Source organism: Gobius niger, assembly GCF_951799975.1.
Source record: "Gobius niger genome assembly, chromosome: 12".
Taxonomy (NCBI): Eukaryota; Metazoa; Chordata; class Actinopteri; order Gobiiformes; family Gobiidae; genus Gobius; species Gobius niger.
Genome location: NC_136863.1, coordinates 16155034 through 16179089, shown reverse-complemented (window position 1 = coordinate 16179089; position 24056 = coordinate 16155034). Strand labels below are relative to the sequence as shown.

General features: G+C 40.6%; 1 protein-coding gene across 1 annotated transcript; it reads right to left on the bottom strand.

Annotated features, from left to right (window-relative positions):
• Positions 1 to 1251: 1251 nt before the first annotated feature.
• On the bottom strand, positions 1252 to 23818 carry elmo3 (engulfment and cell motility 3). Its single transcript, XM_079567501.1, has 21 exons — positions 23436 to 23818; positions 21716 to 21820; positions 20787 to 20827; positions 20636 to 20708; positions 17976 to 18026; positions 11846 to 12015; positions 11667 to 11766; positions 11432 to 11583; positions 10328 to 10406; positions 9743 to 9793; positions 9134 to 9256; positions 8309 to 8431; positions 8139 to 8243; positions 7958 to 8066; positions 7738 to 7874; positions 4919 to 5082; positions 3661 to 3773; positions 3489 to 3593; positions 3290 to 3369; positions 3123 to 3200; positions 1252 to 2033 (listed from the first exon to the last, which is right to left on the bottom strand). Exons 2-21 carry the CDS (start codon positions 21791 to 21793, stop codon positions 1821 to 1823), a joined length of 2145 nt encoding a protein of 714 aa, XP_079423627.1. The 5' UTR covers positions 21794 to 21820; positions 23436 to 23818; the 3' UTR covers positions 1252 to 1820.
• Between the last annotated feature and the right edge of the window lie 238 nt (positions 23819 to 24056).

Below are 24056 nucleotides of genomic sequence, written 5' to 3'. Positions count from 1 at the left end.
ACTGTGCTGTAGATATTTGGCGTCACGGTGGTGCAGTGGTTAGAGACCTTTCAATACGCGGCCGGAGGGGGCCTTTTTGTGTGGAGTTTGCATGCTCTTCCCGTGCCTACGTAGGTTTCCTCCAGGTACTCCGGTTTTTCCTACCACTTAAAACATGAATAGGCCAGTGAGAGTGCGTTTGAGTGCGAGTGGTCACAATACATGCATGACTCCAATGTGTGTTCATTAATATGCACTGTCCCTACCAAATAAACAATAAATATTGTAGATTTGTCCACATTAAAATCTACCACTCCTGTATTACTGCTTATGACTAGGGCTAGGTACCTTTACTTTTTAAACTTATTTTTAAGAGGAGGAGAGGGGCATTGAACAGGAAGGACATCTAGGGGTTAGAAAACTGTATTACAGCCTAATAAAATGAGAACACTTGGTTACTTCATTCTAATAAAGTGATAATAGGTTGCTTCACAATTTAGAATGTGATGATGTCATAATGTCAGATGGAGGGCAGGTGCCAATACAACTCTATGGGAGAAATGCAGTTCTCCAATCTCCAAAATGAAAATTGACAATTGTTTTTTCTCATCAGTATTTGATCGTGATTGAATTCACAAACCTGACATATTATTTTTATGTCTGAAAGTCCTTTCTATTGGACAACATCAAGGTCATGTTTTCGCATATTGTCACCACTTTTCGACGTTTTTTGGAGAAAATAATTGGACATTAGTTCATATGTGCTGACAGTGGAGATAATGAACTTTGTGACAGTTTTTGTTTCATGTGGATTCTTCCAGTAATGACTGAGGTATGAGCCAAAAAACATAAAAGACATAAAAATATGCATTTTGTCAGTTACCACAGTTACCACAGTTACCATCAGTTGCCCTCCACCTCAATTTTAAACTATTCACCTTATTCCGGACGTTCGCGTGGGCGCCGCCATGAATTGTGCCCGCCCATTTTCTCCTATCTGTTAACATGGGGCTGGAGAAGTCCACATAAAATCAGTTACTACACAAAAACAAAGCCGTTTTTTCAATCTACTAAACATCAGATTTGAGCGGAGAATATTTTCCCTCGTTCTCCGTTTCAATGAACGGGCTTCGTGCTCGACCGGAAGTGTCTGTACAACGGAAGTGCCGCGACAAAGCAAAAAGTGGCAAAAGTTGGCGGGGCGGAATAAGGTGAATAGGCTCTTTAGAATGTTGTGATGTCACGTGAACGAGTAAAATTAACAGCGCGTTCTCCTAGTTATGGGAATAGGATTGAATGAAGGAGACAGTCAACAAGAAAGTACAAGTGATACAGTGGAATAAAGGTGTCACTGGTAAAAGAAAAAATATTAATGATATAAAATACAGTAATAGTGCACATTGTGAGAGATCAGCTAACGTGTCACATGCCTGATGTTGTGCTCCCATTAAATTCAGAGCTACGCACAGTAAAAATGGTGGTCACGTGACTTTTCTTTAGGTGACTTGTATTATAAGAATTCCTGAAAGCAAGAAGTACCTAAACTTTTCCCCTGTACCATACTGTTACTTTTTCGCCTTTCCCTGCCCCACTAGTGGCTTTTTTTTTATTGTAACGTATTGAGTTTGATAGTGGTTGGTTGTAGGCATTGTGTACCATGAAGTACCTTTTTTTTTTTACCTTTAGTTTGAAAACAGCGCTCAGAGCAGAATCCTTAAAAATAAGTATAAAGTGTCTCTAATTGGGTTGCATATTTGAGTGTCAAAAGACCAGACGCTTGCCCACATATTTTCTTTTTCCACACACATACCGTATACACATGCACTCGTACACTTAAGACACTACTGCTCGGTTTGGCTGAAGTCATAGCAGAAGTTATAGTTGCTCGGGGGTTTGGGAACGGCCGGTGCAGCGTCGGGAATCTGAACGTTTTCCAGATCGAGGAGCCGCAGCTTTATCTCCATAGACAGCAGGATCTCCAGCTCGCTCCGCATGGAATCACTGCTCATTTCTCGGCCAAGAAGTACGCTCAAACCATCTGTCCACAGGCAGAACTGGAACAGACAAGCAATCGGGTGCACATGACACACCTGAATGACCACACAAACTACAGCGGGTTCAGGAAGTATTCAGTGCCCTCTATTCATTTCTATGTTTTTATGTTGAATAAAATCTGATTTATGTGTTTGTTTACAAGCAATAAAAAGGGGCACATACGTTATAAATTGCGACTTGTGGTCCAAACTTAACTTGGAAATCGATCGACAAAAATATATTATGTGATTCGATGCGCCTTTTTACTAATGAGTGCTTTTATAGTAGAGTGAAGGACAATTGGTACATTTTATTAACTTCTCAAAAAATCAGATATAGGGCCACAGAAAAAAAAATTAACATCTGATAGATAATTTAACCTTGAACCCGCCTTAACCAAGTTTGTTTTCTCCAGTTCAAATGTACCCTATTCTAAAAGGCCAGTGTAATGCATCTTTTGAAAGCTATGACCTACAAAGCCTCATCTAAACAGATCCTTGTCACGCAGTTGTCACTTTTTGGGATTTTTTTCCTCACATTACTTCTTTTTTGCGATTTCGTAAAAAACAAAAATCGACATTTTCATCACTTTTTGTCACTTTTCTGTTGCCGTTTTGTGGCTTTTATGTTGTGTTTTCGTTATACATTTTTGTCACTTTTTCAATATATTCTTATCAATTTTTGTCACTTTTTCATCATTTTTTGCCACTTTTTCTTCCTATTTTCATCACTTTTTTGTCACTCTTGTTGCTTTTATGTTGCTGTTTTGTGGCTTTTTTGTTGCCTTTTTGTCACTTTTACGTCACATTTGTGTCCCTTTTCTATTGCTTTTTTGGTCGCTCTTTTGTTGTATTTTAGCCTCATTTTTGTTGACGCTTTTTTTCAAGAAGCTTTAGGACTTGGTTATTATTACCAAACTGGAGAAAATGTGCTCTGTTCAGGTCAATATTTTATTCTCCTAGTTATGGGACTAGGATCAAATCAACAAGAAAATACAAGTGATGCTTTCAGAATCTGCGTTTCAGTGAATCCCAATGACCAGTGAGTATTGTAATACTTGGAAAACATCTGCTTAAGAGAACATTGTGCTGTTTCTGTATTATACTCACATCAGTTCTAGAAGGGGCAATGAAGTTCAGGCTGTCTTCTACATCATAGGTAATGCTAAAGGCCAGGTCCAATACTTCCTGTGGACAAAAGGAAATACATATATTTGCTACTATATGTGAAAGTCCAATAAATCCATCAAATTGCGACAGTGTGTTTTTTTTCCAACCTTGGTCTGTTTTCCTTTGTTTTCTTTCATATGAGGGCAATCTTTTCCCGTCAGCAAACCCTTAATATCAGCCACGGGAACTGAATAAAGAAGAAAAATCCGGAAAATTATAAATCCGGAAATTTATATAGTGATGTGTATTAATACAGACTGTACTACATATAAAAAGTAAAATGTGTTTTAGTTGTAGAAAGCGTACTTTTCTTTTGTAGTGTTTCGATTGGTGGGGTGTCAGTGTCCTCCTCAACATCGCCGTAGTGAAGCATTTTGTGATTGGGTGATAAGCGGCAGTACCATAGTTTATCTGTAAAAAAAAAGAAAGGTTATGCAAATGCGATGCCATTTTTGTCATCAGTATGTTTCAATCTAACCTTGTCTCCGTCTGCTGCTTATCTGTCTAAACATGGTTCCCTGACACAGCCGGTTCAGTCTCTGCTGTCGAATCAAGTCCAACAACTCGGGCTTCAAGCGCTCCTTAAGCTCACTAGAACACAACACAGAATCAAAAATGGCTTTGTTACTTTTAAGTTTCTTGGTTGTTTCAGCTCAAATAAATTATACACATTTAACCTTTTAACCGTGCTCATTTTCTCCAGTTTGGCATTACCAAATCGACAGGTTTCTTGAAAGAAATAACAGCGAAAATGAGATGTAAACAAGGATGAAACAGCACCAAAAAAATGACGAAATAGCGTAAAAAAGTTACAAAAAGCGTGACCAAAAAAGTTACAAATGCATGACATAAAATGCAATGAAAAAAGTGAGGAAAAAGCCATAAAATGGCAACAAAAATGCAACCAAAAAGTTCCAAAAACTAGACAAAAAAGCATAAAAAAATACTGCAAAAAAGTGACGACAAAGTGTCAGCAACACAAGGCGAAAATCCTAGCCCAGTTTTGTAGGTCTTAGCTTTCAAATGAGGCGTTGCGCTGGTCTATAGGCTGTGAGCTCTCCAGTCAAGAAGCTTTTAGATTTGGATAAGGTAAAGGAAAACATACCCTCAAAACCCCTTTTTTTTGCTGATAAACTGTATATATGTCCAATAGTGTTATCTACATATCATACATATAATTTTAGCAATTTAATGCAAATAAGTAAAAAGAGTAAGTAATTAAGTAACTTGTTTACCTTAACAAATCCTTTTCAAAGTCCCTCTGGGGGTAATACAAGCGTTAATGGGATGATGGCCAGAAAACCACAATTGCAACTTTCCTGCCACCAGGTCGGAGTCACCAATACACACTAATGGAATCACGAAGAAGCAGCAAACAGGCTAGCGGGCAAAGCTAACTGAGGGCTACCCCCTGAAATTTTTTTTTGTCCGTGTGTAATTGGATGTACAATATACCTCTCTCCCTTTGTCTTTTCTGTCAGCGTAGTATTTACTCTCACGGACAATTAATGAATAAAAAAAACGCAACATGCTACGACACCTGCAGTGGCGCTTATGGCCTCTAGGGGCATGAGTTACTTAGTACTGCTTTAACATTATTGTTCTGTTTTCTGGTTCTAGATGACAAATATTTTAGTATGGCTATCAAAAAAGTATCATTCAGGTATCGGTATCGTAAACCAAGTATCGTAAAAAGTACCGGCACTAGTGACTCATGCGTTTTCTGGTGCACTCACAGCACAGGCGGCGCCAGCGTCTCCTCCTGGTGCAAACGCTCGGTCTGTCGTAGTTTGAGAATCTCGCTGTAGTTGAGTGCGTTCACTTTGTTTTTGAAGAGCTCCAGTGACGTGGGTTTACTGGACAATGTCCGGGTGATCTGCTCCCTCACCACCTGCATCACCTAAGAGAGATCAACAGCACAGAGGCGTTTAGGCTGGGGGTTTGCCATGAAACACATGCAGCAATGTAAACATGTAACAAAACATGCCCTTCATCTGTGTCGGTCAATTTGAGCTTCACATAACAGAAATGGCAGAGAGCGACTCATTTTTTCGTTGTATTTATATACCAAAATGTTTTGTAGAATTTATTTTGAACATGCTGAACACATGGAAAATAGATCTAAACTGCAACTCTTCATGTCAAAATGCAGAAAGCCTTTGGTAAGCTACTTGAAAAGGAAAGCTACAATCAATGGCCAGACTACGCAGTAAAGATCATTATGTTAACATCATCTTTAACCTAATATGACAATAATCCTTTTCTAAAGCAATTTCTGCGTGACCAAGTAAAGTGACACTTCCCTACAGAGGGAGTGACTGACCTTGGTTCATGACGTCAAACTGTAGCTTTAACATTGACATTGAAGTTTCAATTAAATTCAAATCAATGGTTAAATCTATACAGCTCAACACATGGGCCAAGTCTAGCTCTAACTCTATTGGATTGGCTCTGCTGACCTCGATCATTCCTGATTACACTCACACCCTTTGGCAGATTGTGAACGAGGATAAAAGAGAAAATTGACTTGTTTGCACATACAGTGTGAGTGACAAACACTCTCTACATCATAAAAATCTTGTCAAATGTTAAAAAAAAGGCTATATAAACATAGGTTGAATGACAATTATGAGAATTAGTTGTTCAGTGCATAATTGTTTCCCCCGTCTAGGGGCCATATTATAATGCACACTGAAATGTGTGCATTATAATACTAAACAATCAAAAATCATATGCATTCCACGTTTTGTTGAGGCATAAGAGCAAAGAGACGGAACATGCAGTTTTCTGCAGAATAAATATTTACAAATAAGCAATTCCAGCTCCTGTGATTTGACATTTGCAACCATGCAAATAATAATTTAGACTCTATAGCGATTAATCTCAGTCATCATATGTAATAATACCATAATGGTATTCTTTACAACTAAAGACAAGCTTACCTCCATGTTTTTGCCTTTAAATCCACCTGATTTGCTCTATTATTTGCTTCTAGTTTGCAATGACATGCTCTGAAAATTCTGTCACTCACTGAAAGTAAATGGAGAGACAGTCCTGTCACCTAAATGACAGCAGAGGAGCAGGCCTGTGACTGTTTTGTAAACAGACACCCTGATGGTGTCACTGCCCCTGTCCAGCCCCTCTGTCAGATGTCCTGACCAATAGGAGGTGTAACTCCCTAAACCCTGCACTGGAATAAGTAAAGAACGACCGTTAGAGACACAGGCTGTCCAGAGAAATACGGCTTCTGGAAAAAAACTGTAAACCATTTGTCAAAATCTAAATCATAAAGACACAGAGCTACTTCACCACCGAATCAGACTAACTCCAGTGCATTTTCTTTTAGGGACTTCTAGTGCTTTTCCCTTATAGTTTGCATGCTCTCTGTTGATCTGTAATTACTGCAAAGGGCTTGAGGGCTTTGTCTCCACTTTTTCCTTGTCACTCTGTTTTTGCCGCCTACCATGCTTTTCTTTGTCCAGCTAATGCCCCTTTGTCCTTCTCCAGAGCACAGAGGTAGGGGGCCGAGGGCAACAAACAAAAGCTGGTCTGCTGCCATGGTGCAAGGGACACTGGCCTGCACCTAAAAAGGTCAATGGGTCGCCAAGTTTTATAACTATTAGGAGAGTGCTTTAGGTCTGAAGATGGGGGAAATGTGACCCAGGACAAAAGTTTCCAATATTTTACCTCGACAATGCCCCTCTGCTTTAAGCTGGATGGGCTATAAATACAACAATGTGCGAGTAAGGGCAGCATGTGTTCAGCGATGCGGCTGTGTGTTTTGAGGCAGGGCAGGGGCAGTTAACATAAGAATGAACAGAAAATACTAATTCATCACAACAGGCCCCTGTCTGTCCTCATGTGTTTCCACGAGAGTGGAACAGATGCAGCTTTTGTTGTGCATTTGATCAAGTCTTTGTTGAACCATCTAGTCATGAAAAATAGACTTTGTGGTTCAAATGAGCAAAACAGTTGTACTTAAACATAACTTTGTTAATTCCATGTTACAATAATACACTTTTTGAAATCTATAATCTTGACATGGATAAAAAAGAAAGGTTGCATTATCTCTGGTTATTACTATTACTATATTTGTGGTGAGAGTTTGTTGCAACAGTTCTTGCACATTTTGCTTACACTGCTAACTTTATCTGATATTCTTGCTGTTAATATGCAGCACATATCCATTTGTTGGCTCCATGTACTGTACATAACTTTGCAGTACTTTACACACTTTTGTTTTACTCTTTTAATTCTATATTTAAGTTCATCTATATCAACTGTATGTACGATGTCTATTTTATTTTTATATAGTAGTGCATACTTTTTTTAAAATATTTGATATGTTTGTGGTTTGTTTGACAATTTAATATGCTAACTGTTGTTAGACTGCAATGACCCCTACTGTGGGCTAAATAAAGAGTTTCATATACACCGCTATTTCCATCTCATGACCACATTATTGCTAGGCTGTAAAATAAAGTGCAGCAGAAAATACTCGTCTTCGAAACTTCCACTTAGGTGTCAGCGCAGCAGTAGAAATTCTGTATTGTACCTTATCAAAGTCCTCTTGTGTGGCTCTCATCTCCTTCCAGGTCTTGTTGAGAAGCTGAATGCAAACACAGAACATCTCCTCCAACAGCCGGTCCTGACTGAAGAAGATGGGGTGGTAGTTTGATCCCGTCTCCGAGGCTTTGTTTTTGGCGGAGAAATTATTTGACAATATGAATAAAAACGTCCCGGGGTAAATCACAAATGCTGTGTACTGTACATACGGGGTTCTCCAATACGAAGGATTTCACACAGGATCAGAGTGAGCTGGATGCTGCTCCTGGCAAAGGGACACTCATGTTTGTCTTCTCTACTGCTGTTTTCTAGCACAAACTGAGATACATAGATAATACATTAGCTTAGCATAATAAAACACACTTGAGCAAAGAAGTCTCCTTCACTCACCCTGCTATATGCATCTGGATACCGTGTAGCAAAATAAAACATTGTGTCGAGCGCTAGCAGCCCAGGAGGAGTCCGGACCAAGTCTTGACCGGGATTGCTATTGTTCTGAATAGAAAGTAACGTATTAAAATTTAGAAGACACTGTAAAATACCAGATTCCTCATACTCACTGAAAAACCTAATTTCTTGAACTCCTTGGCGCACAATGAGCGGCGTCTTTCATGACTCAAATTGTTCTCGGGTTCTGTCTCAAACGCTGCCTGTCTTAAGCGATGGAGGATGTCTCTTTGTTCCTTGCAGAGAGAAGCAAATGTGAGTATTCTTTATCTTTATATTATTCTTTATTCCTCCAGAGCCATCACACTGAACATGGGGGCTCCCCAAGGCTGTGTGCTGACTCCCCTCCTGTTCACTTTGCTGACGCATGACTGCACTCCAAAGTACGGCTCAAACCTCTTCATCAAGTTTGCAGACGACACAACAGTGGTGGGTCTCATCAGCAACAGAAACAAGTCCAAACTACAGGAGTGAGGTGAGCAGTCTGGCCATGTGGTGCACACAGAACAATCTCTCTCTAAATGTGGAGAAGACAAAAGCGATGGTTGTGGACTTTCAGAGAGGTCCAGCATGCTCCTCTAACAATCAACGGTGCTGCTGTGGAGACGGTGACCAGCACAAGTTCCTGGGTGTGCACATCACAGAGAACCTTTCCTGGACCATGCACACGACATCACTGGTCAAAAAACGAATCAGTGTCTCTACTACTCTATGTTGAGAAGAGTCCATTTTGTATTTTTTTCTGTTCTCGTTTTGCCACATGGATGAAAAACTGCTCGAATTGCTAAAGATTTCTGTTTAAATGTATTGTTGTATAGTTATCGCAATATTCAAGACAGTTATTGAGTATCATGTAGTCTTCTCAAGTTGTGCAGATAAAGAATAGAAATAGCCAAAGTATCAGTGGTATCAGCAGAAGTGGTTTCATCAGTCATTACCTGGTTATAGGAGTCTAACGCCATTCTCATTCGGGGCTCTAAATGATTTAACGTCACAGACTGCAGCACGTAGAGGTAGTGAGCCATCTCATCCTGGACTTGAGCTGAACTGTGGATAATGTTCTGGGGAAAATAATGCATGAATAAATAAATGGTGAACCTCTCACCTCTCGCCTTAACCAAGCACATTTTCTCCAGATCTTTCTCCAAATCTAAAAGCTTCTCGGCTGGAACTTACAGCTCATATGCCAGTGTAACGCCTCATTTGAAAGCTACAGACGGATCTTTTTCCTTGTGTTGTTGCCGTGTTGGTGTTTTTTATCACATTCTAATCACTTTTTTGTCGCTTTTTGTTGCTTGTTTGTCGCTTTTTTCGTCACTTTTTTGGGGTCACATTTGTCACTTTATTGTTGCGCTTTTTTTATCACATTTTTGACAATGATTCATCCCTTTTTTGTCTCTTTTTTTATTCATTCAAGAAGCTTTTAGATTTGGGTAAAGCCAAACTGGAGAAAATGTGCTCGGTTCATGTGGAGGGTAAGCGGTTAAATAAAAACGTGCTTAAAAATAAATAAAAATAGATAAACAAGGAGCAGTGTAAAAGTGCACCTTATAAATATACTGCCGGAGATTCTTCTTGTTCAGAAACGCAAACATCTCCTGGAAGAGAAAGCTCAAGATGAAGGTGCAGTTGCATAGTTCCAACATGGGGTGGTGCTCCAGGGTCCGTTTCCAGAGTGAGAAACGCATAAAGTTTCAAGCTTAGCCATTACCACCACTACGTCATTATTTGGTCTGGCCCGATAAGAAGGGTGTGACTGTTGACCTACTGTAAAAAAAAATGAGGAAGTGTGTAGCTCCTACTAACAAGGTCTGTCAGAGGCTAGTTAGTAATGAATGAGGGATTTGTTCTGTACACAATAATCCAACAATAAGAGGGCAGCCGTGATAGAGCGAAGAAACAGACAGACAACTCGCTGTGTCCACAGAACAGAAAGTGAATTACTGCTGCCTGAGCTGAATTAATTATTTTGCTTTTTGCTTTTTTGCTACTATGTCAAACTATATTTGTTGAATAAAGGAAACAACAATAATTTATGAGTGATATTTGTGTCCACAGAGATACATAAGTGAGAGGAACAGGTCAAGTAGAAGTATTAGCATCCACACACAGGGAGATTAGTGCAGCTGTACCTCTCTGTCTGAGTCTCCAGCCGTCTGCAGCAGAGCCATAAGCAGGGCCATAGCTTTGGTTTGTATCAGTTGGTTTGTCCTGTAATACAAATACTATAAGGGTCTGTATAGATTGCAACTGTATGTATATGTCCCATCAGTTTGTATGTCTATTATTTGAAATAGCAAAAAGTTGGGGATAAATATTGTGATGGTATAGTTTAGCAGTTGCTTACAACGATTACAGCGCAAAACTCAAAACTCTCTCGGGGAAGGCGGCACAAAATATTAAAATTGTATGTGTCGTATAATTAGCACAAGCAATGAGAAGAAGCCACGACGTACTGCAAAATGGCCGACTGAGATTATTTTCTTGCTGGCACAGTTCAAAACAAAGCTAAAAATGTGCAAAACGTCCAAGATATTCTTCATTTAGTTTTATTTAGCATTGTTTTGGAGTTCTTGTATACCTTATTTGATATTAAGTTTGATACATTTGATGAAGAAAAAAACCCCGCACAACTTTCTCACATTTTTATGATGGTTTGTAAAATATTGCTAATGCATAGTCAAGCCATTGATCGAGCATCGAAATGTTTCTCATATTGTGCAGCACTGCTTTTAACCTCTTAACTCCCACCTGAACCGAGCACATTTTCTCCGGTTTGGCTTTACCCAAATATAAAAGCTTTGAAAAATGCGCCAAAACAGAAAAAAAAGTAACAATAACGCAAAAAAAAAAAGTTATGAAAGTGCAGCAAAAAAGTGACAAAACTCAGCAAAAAAGTTGCAAAAAAAGTGATGAAAACTCAATAGAAAAGCCACAAAAAAGCGTCAAAAATCCGATGTAAAAGAACATGAAAAAAGTGACGACAACAGGGCAACAATGCGAGGAAAAAGATCTGTTAACATCAGTTTTACGAGGTCTTTCAAAATGAGGCGTTACTCTCTCCAGTCATGAAGCTATTAGATTTGGGTAAAGCCAAACTGGAGAAAATGCACTCGGGTAAAGCAGGGGTTAAGAGGTTCATTCGAGATTGAGTCGATATATTTCAGAGAAAAAAAGCAAAAGAAAAACCTGGACTAAAAAAAGTTTGCATTTTTCTTGATATTTGATATACTTACACTTGAAGGTGAGCTATTAGCCTCTCCATGGTCACTTCATTCTTAACTTGCAGAAACAAGCTATAACTGCTCAGGACCATACTCTCCAGGATGTCCAAGGACACCCCCTGGATCGCTGCATCTGACGTCTTCCCATTGACGAAGCTAGCGATCTGTAAAAATGGAGAAGGAATGAGCACGGAAGAGGAAGAGCGCACCAACAGCAAAAGGGAAAATACTAAAGTCAGTACAGCACCTTTTTGATGAAGATAGTAGAGAGGTTTTCCCATGAAACAATCCCATGATCCATCAGCTCCATGAAGGCTGTTAGCGTATGCATCATGATCACGAAACTCCTGGACAACACCGCACGCATGAAAATGTGAATTAAGTTGATGCGCTTTACAAATACATAGTGCAGCATATAAGTCTTACTCATGGGAGTCCTCTACGATCTTAACCAACAGCAGGTGCCCGTCTCTGCTAATGAACTCCTGCGCAAATGTCACGTCTGTGGAGACATTAGCCAGCTCCTTCAGAGAATCACAACGCACGCCTGAATCCGAGCTTTGGATGCCTTTAAACAAGTCCTCCGCACATCGGCCCTGTAGGCAGCAGCGAAACTGTCATAAACTGCTCAAAACGCATACAAAAGTACGAGTAAATGTGCTCTTAACGCTCAACTACAGACGCACAATGCTCTTTTTAGCACCAAATATTGAAGATTTAGCTACAGGTAGTCAAAGCAAAGCACCAACATTTGTTTCTACATTATTGTTAGGCAGTTTTCACAAATAATAATCAAGACTTTGACATTGAAGGCTTAACAGACCCTTAAATTGTTTGTAAACATCCCGGGCTTAGCTGGAGTCGGGAAGCGAGATTCCTATCTATTTCCATTGTAGTTGTTGTCATATTAACGATAAACAAGTGTCTAACTGTTGTTGAAAATATCAGATAAACCTTATTTTATCGTCTCAAATGTCATTCCTCTTGTTCTTGTACCTTAAAGAACAACTAACCCCAAAATCAACTTTTTTTTCTAGCTAAGTTGTATAAATGGGTATCTTATAGTGTTGTCTACGTGTATCTGTCACTATTTTAACAATTTAGTGCAAATTTGTTGAAATCCTGTCTTTGTGTCCCAAACCGTCTGTGTGGCGCCATCTGCAGCGAACTGTCGGTACTGCATTTGATTTTTTGAATTCGGCACCCAATTAGCGGAGGGGAGAGAGATGATGTCAGGAGGCGAGAGATGATGTCACGGGCCCTGCCGCTCTGGGGTATAAAAAGGCTCAGTCTCGCTCACGCCCCCGTAGCGAGTTGGAGTTGGAATAGCGAGAATATTTTCATCGATTGTCAGGTTTGCGATTAGTTGTCATAGCATTTAGGTAGATTTTATTAGGATAGCTTTTTTATTATAAATAAGTGTATAGTTTTAGTAGTGTTAGTTGTTGAATATTGTAGTTGTAGTCACTAGTTGCTTTTATTGTTAGATTAGTTCGCTCAATTTAGCTTAGGGCGTTTGTTAGTATTGTTTTTAGTGGTCTATCGTGTATAATTTAATTGTTAGTTGTTAATTGTACTGTGTTAGGATGGGGAGGAAGTGTAGCGTAGTGGGGCTGGAGTTTGCAAAGACCATTTTACGTGCTGATTCCTTCGCCAACTTCATGGAGGTTTAACTGGGCTATGCTAGTCTTCTCCGTTTGAAGAGCGAGGCCGTCCCCGTCGACACTGCTGCCCCGCCAACAATGTGAGGTGAGTGAGAAAAATAATGATTTACCCATTTTGGGTTTGGTAGTAATTGCATTGATTGTAGCTGCTGTAAAAAGAGGCACTTGGTTCACTCTGTCCCGGTCATTTCTGTCAGTAGAAGCTACTTTGCTCACAGATTGAGTCATGTACAGTATATAGAATTTTGATGTGCACGTCAGAATAGATCGTTATTGTAGTGTCTCAAACAAATTCTCCGTTTTGGCCTCTGATAATACCAATCACATGAGTCGTGTAGATCTGTTGAAAAAATATGGCGTGTAAATAGACTCTGCAGCGTCAGCTCCAGGCGACGTGTCCCGCACTCGCTCACTGTGGCTGAGGAACAGCAGCCACCGGTTATAAGCGCGTCTACTCGCTGTCCGGGGCAGCCTGCTAATGCATCAGTCTGCAAAGTTACGCCAACACTGTGCGCAAATGTGCACGAGTCTGAGCACCAAACTAATCTAAGTTTGACATGACTGTAGCTTTTGACAGTAGCTACAAGCTAGCCTGTAAAGCTAACGTATAGCTAGCCTGTAAAGCTAACGTATAGCTAGAATGCACTGTGTTTCGGAGGCTAAACTGACCGGCTCCGTGCGCGCTCTGCTCCCGTTTGATGCTCGATTGCGGTCAGTGAGGAGAGGGCTGACCTCTCCAGGTGGACCGTGTGGTCATTGGGCGCTCACAGATGTGAGCTGTTCTTACGTGCTTTCAGAATCAGTATAGTTGTTATTGCCATTGTTGTTGAACAGGTTCACAAAGTAGGATAAATTCTGATAATTATGTTCATGTTGACAAGTTTTCTGAAGTGAACCAAAGTTTACACCTATTTGGACGCAGCTTTTCAAAATGCCAAACCATTTGGAAGTTTTTAGTAGCCGACTGTAGCCAGAATTAACCTGATACAAATATTTGGTTGATCTGCTACAGGGGGCATATTCTGAAGTATATCGTAGGTTGTATTCCTATAAATCATCAATACAAACAATGTGTTTGCATGTCACTTGTGTGTGCACTTTATAAATATTATTTATTGTTATGTTTTCAGCCAAAAGTGAGCAGAGAGAAATGTCCAAACTGATCCAGTCCTTATAAGGCATGCAGGTGTCCAGGCCAATGTGAAGCCGAGCAGGCGACGCAAAGGTGAAATCTATTTATCCTTTATACAGTACTGTCATTTTATGTATAAAACAGTCTACACTTTTGTTTTTTTATATACTGTAGTTAGACACAAGTTGTGTAATTACTGCCATTTTAAACGTGTTTATTTTGTTTGTGTTTTGTACAGCTACTCAAGCCCGGACCGCTTACACAAGCGTCGGTTGTGGGACAGGGGACCTGATGGAAATCCCTCTTCCTGACAGTCCCAGAGCAGCCTCTACATCTTTAAAAAGGAGAAGGTGTGAGGTGTCTGCGTCTGACCCCAGCTTCCACATCGATGACAGTGCCAGCACTGTGAACTGTTCAAGGTACAAAGGAAATCTAGAGTTTTAATTGAAAAAATATATACAGCGTCCTGGTTTTTTGAGGGATGAAATATCCTTTATTTTATATAGCATTCCTGCTGAAGTCCCTCCACACAAGGACAAAGAACATATTGTTCTTGAGGACCAACTGCTGGAGCTGTTTAGGCGATGTCCTGTCTGCACTGGTCGCTGTGCTGTGGACACCATCACAGTCGGCACACTGCTGCGGGTCACTCAACAGTGTCCTCGCTGTGAGTTCTCCAGTCAGTGGTCCAGTCAGCCCATGGTGAACAACATCCCAGCTGGAAACCTACAGCTCTGTGCTGCTGTGCTGTTCACCGGCTCATCGTTTAGTCAGATTTCAAAGGTACTGCAAAAACATTTTATTTTTCCATATATTATCCGATGATAACAGATGTTTTAATTTTATAGTTCTTGGGGGCCTTCAATATTCAGGGACTGTCAGAGCAGTGCTTCTATAGGCATCAGGCAAAGCTCCTCATCCCTACGGTCAACTGGCAGTGGAAGTTGGAGCAGGATGACCTCATCAGGGAGGCTCTTGAAAGCGGCTCTGTTACACTGGGCGGGGACATGCGGGCAGATTCACCTGGTAAATACATTTCATAAACATTTATCTGAAGTATTAATAAAAGTCAGCTAATGTATAACTTGCATTCATGTAGGACATTCAGCCAAGTATGGCAGCTACACCATGATGAATCTAACGAGTAACAAAGTCATTGACATCCAGCTAGTCCAGGTAAAACATTACAATACAAACATAAATATGTAACTTGGGATAACTGTGCATTATGATAGAACTCATATTCTTATTTTTTTGTCTTATTAGAGCAATGAGGTTGGAAACAGTGTGCGCATGGAGGAGGAGGGGTTTGTGTTTTGTGTCCCAGAGATTGGAAAAAAATGATGCGCTGGGCCAGAAAAGGTGAACGGAGGAAATGACGAGGTGGAAGAAAAGCATTGTGAACTATCTATATGAATCATCTCTACTGGTCACCATCAAAGGCTGTGGCTGAGTGGACATCTGGGCAACTACATTCAGAATGTCCACGGAAAACCCCCTGTTCCCTCGCTGTCTTCACAGGCCTTTGGTTGGGGATGATGCAAGAGTGTGGCCAAAATCAAGTATGTGTAATTACAACTACTCCTCCCAATATCTAATTTATATTGATGTATTTACACTTCACATATCAATTTATTATTCTTTGTAATTCTTTATAATTCTTTGTAGGCACAGCAGCATGCGAGAGACTCTTACTCTTTTGTTAACACCACATATTTTGAAAGATTAAGCTAAAATAAGCCCACAATACCACACTTCAAATATTGAGGCATCCATAGTCTGATTCTCTCACAATAGTCTGGGCCTCTTATCCAAAGGAATGCTGGCCAGGTAATGAATCCTAAAGGTTCAACAAATATTCACTAGTTATTTTATCACTTTGAAATGTTTAGAAAATAGATACTGCATATTAATGTTTATTTGTGAAATTTTAGGATGCAGGTTGGTGCCTTGAATTATGATTAAAAAAGGCAAATCGTTTTGCTGCTGTATGTCATAGTGTATCCAAAATTCAAGCGTGGAGACTACACAGTGAGAGCCATGAAGACCAGAGCTACCTCAGGTATGTCACATTAAAAACAACACGACCAATGCTTTTACAAGGACAAATGTTTTGTGCTTTGTTTACAGTCTACTTTGACCAACTAATGGCCCTGCTGTTTGAAAGTGTGGTCGAGGATCCTCTCCCATATCAGGAGCACACAAAGGACCTGTGCCTGAACCACTCTGTGCCCATTGGACAACGTAATAGATTAAAATCAATGTTTCATGCAAGATTTAATTGTGGGCAGTAAAAAAAAAATGAAGCCTGTATATGTTCTGTCAGATATGTCACAGGAAGGTATATGCAGCACCACTTTCTGTTTCTAGAAGCTGAAAACTTACTGCATGTATATTTATTACAGTTGGTATTGTATAACATAACCAGTCAACTTTGTCTGTTCAATTTGTTTATTGCACACATCTATGTAGGCCAAGTGAGTGGCACATGCAGCTCAACCTCAAGTGAAATGTGAGCTGTAAGTTTGTAGTAAGTTTTACCAAAGAAATTGTGCTATAATTTGGAAATTGCACTGTTGTAAGAGCCAGAAGTGCAGAATCAAGTACTGGTACAAAACAAGATCTATAATTTTCATTAATATTTCAATATTCAACTAAAGCATACATATAAATACTTCATTATAGCCGTTACTCTACAGTGTCATCATTCAGTGGTAGTTTCGTGTATGTGTTACGTTGGTTAAACCTTTTAGTTCACTAAATTTAGTAATAGAAATTAGTTCAGGCTATTTACTTAGGGCTAACTGGCTCTTTGGGTTCACAATGTTACAGTCAAGCCTTTAGAGAAACATAACCTGAATGATTCTGTCTTACATCTTCAATGGCAAACCAAAAACAATTTCAAAAAGACAGTGTTCCTGCTCTATAATACAGGCCTACATATTTATTTGATATGTTTTGTGCACTTTGCTGTAAGAAAAATAATAAAAATCTGTGTAACACAAATAGCCACGTCTCTATATCACACACTCTGCTGAGGACACAGAGATACATCTCCCATGTTCACGTAGACCACAGCAAAAGTCTACATCTAAAATAGATCGGTAAATTCTGAAGCAGCCAGGACAGTTACGTCCTTTAGCTGCGATGCTAACGTCGATCGAGCTCAATGCTAAGCCGCTAGCTTTGTAAATGACAGAGGAATAAATGAGCCAGCGCCTCAGGTACAAGGCCGCTGTCTGCCACGATGCCCCCCCTGTGTAGAGAGAGCTGTAGAGCTGTCCCAGTGGAACAAGTTACTAAATAAGTTAGCTCGCTGGAACTCCATGCTCCCATGGTCGGACTTTGTTTACGAGGAGCGCTGCAGGTGCAGCGTCAAGTCAGAAGCCTCAAGCCCCTCCCACCCCTCACCCCTCCCGCGTGCCCCTTAGTCCTCCAGGCGACGCCCCCTTTCTGTTGAGATTTTCAAATCTGAGGCTCTGAGATTGAGGCTCTGGAAGGAGGGGTTAGTAGCTCTTTAAGCCACAACAGGACCACATTATTTAGTTGTAGTTTTACACTTATAATCGCTAGTTTTAGTTTATTATTATTATTATTTCTCTTGATCACTTTCCTGCCTCCAACTGATGTCGCTGATGATGTAAGCAGCGAAAGGGTCTATTGTTTAGTATAGAAGAATAACAGAATGGTATGTAACAGTGAAAAAAGTATTTGAGAAGAGTGGAAAACAGAGCAGTGGGGCTGGTGGGTGTAGACTGACCGGTGCCTTGGTGAGGCGCAGAATGCAGCCGTTCTTGATGTCCAGGCGATTCTGCAAAACACACAGAAACTTCTAACAAGAGGAAAAAGTGTTGTTCATGTAGTAAAGTGTCATTCTTTTAAGACCACAAAACCCTGAAGTGCAAATAGAGCCCATAGACCAGGCGTCTCAGACATGCGGCCCGCGGGCCAAATGCGGCCCGCGAGGTAATTTTTTGCGGCCCGCGAGATAATTACTTATTTATATTATATGCGGCCCGCCGGTAAATCACATTAAACACGTTAGAACTACATTTCCCATGAGGCACCGCGCGGTAGCGCCAACTCTGCTGCGGACGCGAGAATGTAAACATCAGACAGGGAAAGGGAGATGCGCCGCTGTCCCTGAATGCATCTCCCACGCTGCCTCCACTGACCAAAACAACAGCGCGTGGTTCCAGCAGCTACACCATGGAGAAGTTAAGGCTTATTTACAACCTTAGACGCGTAAAACAAGCGGCGGTGGGCGCGGGGCAGGTGAAGACAGGCCTGTGTTTGTGGATTATAAAGTTTTTCCAACTGGAGCTGATGACTGACCAGACACGTGAGAATCATGGATAAAGAGGTTTAAGAGCAGCGAGTTCTACGACGGATCCTCAGGAGATCGAGTGCACAGTGAGTGTAGTGTTTTTATGCTTATTCTGTGGAGTAAAGTCAGCCCTTAATGTGCGGCTGTTGCACGGACTTATCTGACATGAAGCGCGTGCGTTTGTTGATGCGTTTGCCCGTGTTACACATTGACAGGAGCGGGGTTGAACTGGTGTGACTGTCCCATAGACTGAAAAAACTATTGCCATTCTTCAGTTTATGGACAAGCCCGACGCTGATGGTCTATTCACTTTTTGTTTATCCCGATTTGGCGAGAGCCCAACGAGTCAGAGGAGAGCACGGCGGAGCGAGACGTCTCTGCTCCGCCTCCAACCCGGTGTGCGCGGCAGGCGATCTCGTCCACATTCGCCCAATTCTTGGCAGATTTTTTGACAGAACGCGACAATTCCCAATAACCCGCAACAGCAGCAACAGCGCGCCACCGCACGAAGCAGTGCAGGAGGCATATTCGTGACAGTGCGTAATAATTCGTGCCATTAATCACAACACGCAGCAACAGTTCGTGGCGGCGCGTGGAACCTCTACCAATTCCACTCACACTCGTGATCCTGGGTCACGAATGTGGATTCGTGGCATTCGTAACGCATCGTGTCTATGTGTAACCCAGCATTAGGACATTGCAAAGCGAACACATTGCATTGCATAGTGTTTAAAAGCGTCACACCAGTAAAGTGAGGAGCCTTTTCTCTCCATCTCTCTCTCAGAGCTACATTATCAGGTCAATGAATTTAATCTTTATTAAGGACACATGTGGGAACACATGACCCATAGTTACATTAAAAATAGAGAATATGGAAATGTATTAAAATACTGCAAATAATGACAGCAACATTGACAGTAAAAAATATAAGCCCCATCAGTTCTGACTGTCGGTCAGAAAAAGGTCAGAGGTCAGTGACTCCACATTATTTACATGAGGTGAATCTCACTGAGCTGATCTCAGACACACCAGAGTCTGGAAAAGTGTCCAAGTCCACACATTCATCGATGTGTTTATTATATGACAGGGTGAAAATTAACACAGAGCAAAACAAGTTTGAAGCTGATGCTTTTGCTGGTGCTCATGATCAGCTCCAGTCCCTGGTTGTGCTTTTCAACATTAAATTAAAATGACATTTGTACATTTTGCATTTCTTTAAAAGGCTCACAGACAGAAACTGGACCTGACTCCTGAAAGATCATTCACTGATGCCCAGAGCCAAAATGGGATTAATTACAAAAAACTAATTGTCTAAGTCTGTAATTTCAAATCTAGAAGCTCAGCAAATGTTTGGCTGATTGGAAACCTCTGGAAGCTTAAAAATGTGCAGATAGGTAATGTACAGTCTATTTTAAGTTATATTATAGCAAACAATAAAAAGTTGCTAAATCATAATTGACTTAATATAAAAGGCTTCGTCTGTTGCGGCCCCCGACCAACACTGGGTTCGCATTTTTGGCCCCCGGTCCAAATGAGTTTGAGACCCCTGCCATAGACGCAAAGACTGGCTGTAATGCCATTTAACACACTGGCAATTTGGTAAAAATAGACATGCTGTGCACGTTTTCAAGAATGGTGTAGGTGAGAGCGGGGTGGGTTAGGTCACATAAGAGATTTCTTAGCTTTACAACCATTGTGCCAAGATACTAAGTATGCCCACTCTCCAGAACAATGGATATATATGGTGCGCACTGAATGGGTGCTGCTGCCGGGATGCTCTCTCATCGAATGTAATTTCTCCATCTGTGAGATCAATAAAGTATTATCTTATCTTATACTCCCAAAACAGAATAATACCAGTTTTAATAATTGAAGTGATTTTACCCAACTGGGTTAGTCTAAGGGGAGGGTTGGGTCACTATTCTGAAGGGTAGGTAACATTTATCTATGACAGGATGATATCTTATACAATTTGTATTGTGTATTTGGTAAAAGTTAGTATACTGAAACATGAAACTATCACAGATCACTGGGTCACAGCTAAGTTTATTGTCCTCTCCTGCTGACTACATACTCTATCAGACATAACTTACTGATTCCGTGATATACGTTTGTACTCCATCTGCATATTGCAAAGCGTAGTTGTCAGGACCTGGAAGATTCCATCTAGACACACAAAAGAAAACATTTTATAAGCAAAAAGAGGTTACTGAGACCAAAAGTCAGGACTTAGGACTGACTTACCCATCACAAACCTCCTTTATGACAGCAGATAAGGGCTTTTTCTGCACAGAAAGAACACAAACCAGCATGATAGATGCAAACATTTTCTATTCTTTGTTTTCTGAAGCTAGAAGATACATAATGATACGGTTTTAGAGCTGATTGTTGTGTGATAAAAAAAAATAAGCCAGAGTACTATGTCTGTGTCTGACTCTTTATTATCCTGCTGTTAGTGGTCAACCCATCAAATGTCTTTGCGTTACGTGGTCGACCCAGCAGCTACACTGTGATTAGTGCCAACCAAGTTCACCCAGTCAGTGTGCTTGGAGACACCGATGTCAGGCAGAAGGGCTTAGAAACAAACTATATAGAACTGATGCACCCTTTGTGTGTTGGTTAACTGACAACATAAAACTATTTAAGAATAGTGATCTGCAGATGCTAAACTCCACACTTTATAATCTACAACAAGTATATAAAGTAGACAGAGATGGTTATTTTCTTTTATTTTTAGTCCGTCTCAAATATGGAACTCACATACGTAAACATGCAACCCCAGATTGTTGCCTTAGGTTAATGTACACTCCTGTTGTCCCACAGTCACACTCTCATTCCTCCTGGCCCATTGCCTTCTCTAACTCTACACAGATCCCTGCTAAGTGCTTCGCCGCCGCACAGCCCTGATACGGGTAGTGCAGTGACCAGTGAAATCAATACTTTAGTGATCTTCACTCACTGTTTACAATCACCACTTCTTGTTTTAGGCTAGAACCTGCCTCAATGTGAAATAACAGAATTGGCCAAATGCATATGCTTATTGTAAAAGATTCAGATTGTTTTGTGAATATTATAGCACAAATGTGGAGGAATGAGCAACAACACATACAGTCAACAAATGTTTGTAAGATTACATGCGTTACAGTGGATAAATACTTGTAATAATCATTTACCTGGTCCAGCTGTATGAGTTGGGGATAGGCCCCAGGCATCTGGATGGCAATTTTTACTATATCCTTCTGTTGTGGCATTTTTGCAGCTCTTGTCTCCACCAGTTACTATAAAGTTAAAACATGGGTTAAATTTACTCATATGCATTGTAAGTTTAATTATTATTTTGCGACAGTCACTGGAACAGTTTATTTTCAATATGACGTGGTAGTGCTAGTTCCTCGTTTACATATGCTGCTCCGAGTGAAGCTTAGAGTGCTGGATGTTCTTTTCACTCATAGAGACACCAGATATACTCCCTGTCCCTGACATACGTCACACTCACTTCCTCCACAGCCCTAACACAGCATTCCCAGAGCAAACAGAAGATGTTCTTGTACTTAAACCCTCCCCCCTCTCTTCTACTTCTTTCCTCAGATTCCCAAACAATACAGCAGGACATAAATTGTGCCATATATTCATGGTCTCACTCTGAAAGAGCTGGTGCCTGCCTGTGAGCAATGATTAATAACCCCACACTCCATCTGCACACCCACCACCAACGCACTCCTTCATTCTTCAAAGACTCTGTAGGTAGTCAGTGTCAGTCAAAACAACCTCTTCAATCACTCTTACATTAGAAACAATGTGTAATATTTTTGTTTTCATTTTCTGAACACAATTTTACGAGTCTGTGGCACATGTCTTCCACAATCAGGATCTCTAGTCAAAAGTATCTGACGATGACAGGACGGTGTAACATGTCTGCACAAGCCTGCTGCAACACTGCGCTTACCAAATATCTGCAAGTATTTGAAGACCAGCTAATGATAGAGACTTCTCTGAGCTGTAAAACAAAGAAAGCTCAACTTATCAGACTCAACATGTGTAGACTTCATAAAGCAGCCGTTATAAACAAAAATCAATGCTAAGAGCTTGAAATTAAGAGTGGATGAAAAGTTTGTGCAATGACAAAGAAATAGACGCAGTGTTGTTGAAGTTGGTGCCTGTTGAATAGGATATTGCTCCAGTTAAACACATTGGGAATATTAAGTTTGCAAATATGTGTGTATGGTTAAGTTAAAAAAATGTAAAATTCTTTGAAGAAAGAAATTATGAAAAGCAATAGAATCAATTAACACATTAAGTTAGTTAGGGACTTTCATAAGATAAGAGATAAGATAGGACTATTTAGAATTTCACTTGTTTCATCAGCTCTCAAGAACACAGTGATGTTAATTGTTAATGTCAATGTATCAAACGTTTTGTTCAACTGCAGGCTCCCTGGTCACTGTCCCAGGGTGAAAGCCTGACCCCCAGGGCCAACAGACCGCCCCTCACCTCAGCTCTCCATGCACCAGTGAGGCAATGGGAGTCTCAGCTGCTAGGAATTCCTGACCTGACAGAACAGCACTTTCCTACACATTAAACACAAGGATGAACAACTTCATACATGACGTCTGTGTCACAGGCCAACAAAGGCATCGCTGTACAAACTGGTCAAACATCAATGCAGCAATTCATTTCATTTCAACTATTAAAGAATTGGCTAATCGAACATACAGTATAAAACAAATAGTTTTGTCTCTAAAAAGAAAGCGCATAACCATCGCCAAACTAAGACACATTAGATGTTCTCATTCTCCAAGTGCAGCTGAGCTGACTTGTGAAGCTGTGTGTGTAGATCTATGTCATTCACAGTCTGCAGCTATAGCTAGGCTATAACTTTGTCCCGAGTCCTACCTGGAAGCCTACAAAAAGACAAGTCGAAGGCTACTGTCCAGTGGGAACCACCGCGCGCATTCGCGCAAGATGTTTCTTCTGTAATCTGAAAAAAATCACATGCCAAATCTACAAAAATACGGCTCAGAAGTCCTCGTAGAAAGATTTAGAAGTATAGTTAGCTGACTTAAAAAGTTCCGTGTAGGGTGAAGTTGTTCGCCAAATGTCGCTGTCAAGTGAGTGATGCTTAGCACGACTATTTCCGGCCTTTTGTTGTTACCATTTTTGTCCACACTGCAGCTCACACGAGGCCCCACCTTTTGATACATAGTATGACATCTGATGATTACTTAGGCTACTTGTCTGGAATAAAACACATTCTGAATTGTGGTTTATATCTAAATGTTTCATTTTAATTTTTGAAGGAGGTAGAGAGATCTCTTTCGGAGTTCCGGGTCTCCGCCGCCCTCTGCTGTCTCAGCCACTCTGAACTTGAACGCAAGAGGTACAGTCAGTACAGCCTTTGGGTCTTCAGCTAGACTCAGAATCATTTACCTGGAGCTGTAACATTTAAGGTCAAGATTAATGAACACATTTTACAATTGTCATCTTAAGTTACACAAGAAATGGTAAAAAAGGTTG